Source organism: Camponotus floridanus, unplaced genomic scaffold, assembly GCF_003227725.1.
Source record: "Camponotus floridanus strain SB8 unplaced genomic scaffold, Cflo_v7.5 scaffold175, whole genome shotgun sequence".
NCBI lineage: Eukaryota > Metazoa > Arthropoda > Insecta > Hymenoptera > Formicidae > Camponotus > Camponotus floridanus.
Window position 1 is genome coordinate 84286 of NW_020229298.1, and position 2854 is coordinate 87139.

Here is a 2854-nt window from a genome sequence, read left to right on the forward strand (position 1 = left end):
GCGCGAAAAAACCCGGCCCGTCTCACAACACTGACTCAAACCAAGGATAAGCTTGATAAATACTATGGGGACTCTGCACCATCAATTTCAATGGTAAAAAAGTGGTTTACTGAATTTTGTTGTGGTCGCACAAGCACGAGTGACGCCGAACGTTCTGGATGCCCAATTGGAGTCACTACATCCGAAACAACTGAAAAAATCCACGATATGGTGTTCCACGATACGTATGGCCGATCGGAGATTGAAAGTGCGCGAGATTGTAGAAGCCACAGGCATATCACATGGCTCAGTAGTTTCGATTTTGAGTGATCACTTGGGTATGAGAAAGCTATCTGCAAGATGGATGCCGCGTTTGCTCACAATTGACAATAAACGCAACCGTGTGACAATTTCGAAGGAGTGTTTGGCGTTGTTCAATCGCAATTCGAACGAATTTTTGCGCCGTTTCATAACTGTGGACGAAACATGGATCCACCATAACACACCGGAGACCAAGGAACAATCGAAACAATGGATTTCTCGTGGCGAATCGGCTCCAAAGAAGGCCAAGGCAGTTTTATCGGCCAACAAGGTCATGGCGACAGTTTTTTGGAATGCACGCGGAATAATCCATATCGATTACCTTCAAAAGGGAAAAACAATTAACGGCGAATATTATGCCAACTTATTGGACCGGTTCAACGACGTTTTGAAGGAAAAACGACCACATTTGGCCAAGAAGAAAGTCCTCTTCCATCAAGACAATGCACGGGCGCACACGTGCGTAATCGCCATGGCAAAATTTCATGAATTAGGCTACGAATTGCTCCCTCATCCACCATATTCTCCGGACTATTTTCTATTTCCAAACCTGAAGAAATGGTTAGGCGGAAAGAGATTTGGCTCTAACGATGAAGTCATCGCTCAAACAAACGCCTATTTTGAGGGCCTCGACAAATCTTATTATTTGGAAGGGATCAAATAATTGGAAAAACGTTGGACGAAATGTATTGAGCTCACAGGAGACTATGTTGAGAAATAAAACGTTTTTTTGGCGAAAAAACTATCTTTCATTCAAAAAGTCACGGACTTATTGACCCGCCCTCGTATATCGGCAGTTTGCTCTTTGGTATTTACGTAATGCACATTGATTTCTTTGCTTTGGTACATGTTTCTAACGAAATTGTATTTAATATCAACATGTTTTAATCTACGATGTTCCCATCGGCTTAATAGATGAATCACAGATTGATTGTCCTGAAACACTGCAATGGGATAGGCACTATTCACATTAAAGTCCTCTAAAAGTCCTTTTAGCCATATTGCTTCCATCAAAGCTGCAAAAGCAGCATATTCTGTTTCGGTAGATGAGAAGGTGATTCCAGTTTGCTTCTTCGTTGACCAAGCTACCGTAGAGCCGAAGACCTGAAGTAGAAAACCAGTAGTTGACTTGCGATCATTGTCTGTAGCCCAATTTGCATCTACGTAGACTTGGTTGGTGTTTCTGGAGCTAAGCCTCGTTTGAATAGCAGTCGAGAGTGTCTCTGATATATCGAAGAACTCGTTTAAGGCCTTTCCAATGAGTTAATTTCGCATTGTTCTGGAAACGACTGTAATAGTTTACAGTAACACTTATGTCAGGACGTGTGTTGAGCATAAGAAACATCAGACATCCAACGAGTTCTCTGTATGGTTTTATCTCGATTATGACTTCTCCGTCGTCGTTTTCTTGTTTTTCAGGATTTGCTTCCATAGGTGATTTGGAAAAATTGCACTCCGTCATTCCAAAGCGAGTGAGCATTTTTCCATATATGCTCTCTGGCTCAAAAATAGGCCTCTTGATGTTTGTTCGATTTTTATTCCGAGGAAACTTCCAATTTCGCCAATGTCCGTCATAGCAAATTCACTTTTAAGAGCATCAACAATCTCTTAAATTTGGATTTCATCTTGGCCTGCAATGATAATATCATCGACGTAAAGCAGTAGATACAGCCAACACCTTTTGGATGTTGCTATATAGAGACAGTGATCTCGTTCTGATCTTTTGAATCCTAGGGTCAAAATGAACTCGTTGAATCGAGCATTCCATGCTCATGGAGCTTGTTTCAGTCCGTATAAGGAACGATTCAACTTACATACGAGGCCATTATCTTGGATGAATCCTTGAGGTAACTTCATGTATATTTCTTCATCAATAGTTCCGTGTAGAAAAACGTTTTTAACGTCTAGCTGTCTAGTTTTTAGCCTGAATTCGTTGACTATCGAATAGAAGGGTTCGCACCGTAGTGAGACGCGCAACTGGCGCATACGTTTCTTCGTAATCCTGGCCTCTTCATTGAGAGCATCCTTTCACTACCAGACGTGTCTTGTATTTATCGATATTTCGTCTTTATCCTTTTTTATCTTGAACCCTCTATTATCGATGACCTTTCTTTCAGGAGGCAATGGTATTAAGTTCCAGGTTTTGTTTTCGACAAGAGATGTAATTTCTTCATTTATCACATTCATCTACTGCCTTTCATCATCTCATCCTTGTATGTCGTCAAAATGTTGTGAAACATTTTCGACAAAGGATTCTGCGCTTAAAGCCAAGACAGTGTAGTCATTTAAATACTTGGACTTGTTTTTCTGTCGTGAGCTCTTTCTCAAAATCCTTGCTTCATCTTTGAGCGTTGTGTTTCTTCGATTATCATCTTCTTCTTTAGCACCATCGAAGTATTCGGATTCTTCATCACTCGAGATATCTTGTTCTCCGCCTGAATTGGGAGATTCTTGATTCCTTGCTGCTTCTTCTGTAGACTTAAAATCATCATAAAAATCTTCAGACTCGGAAGTAAACTCATTAAAAATAACGTCTCGACCTAGTAATATTTTA

The 2854-nt window shown here is 40.6% G+C and overlaps 1 protein-coding gene across 1 annotated transcript; it reads left to right on the forward strand.

Moving 5' to 3' along the window:
• Window positions 1–226: 226 nt before the first annotated feature.
• On the forward strand, window positions 227–964 carry LOC105248287 (histone-lysine N-methyltransferase SETMAR-like). Its single transcript, XM_011253018.1, has one exon. It carries the CDS (start codon window positions 227–229, stop codon window positions 962–964), a length of 738 nt encoding a protein of 245 aa, XP_011251320.1.
• Window positions 965–2854: the final 1890 nt, after the last annotated feature.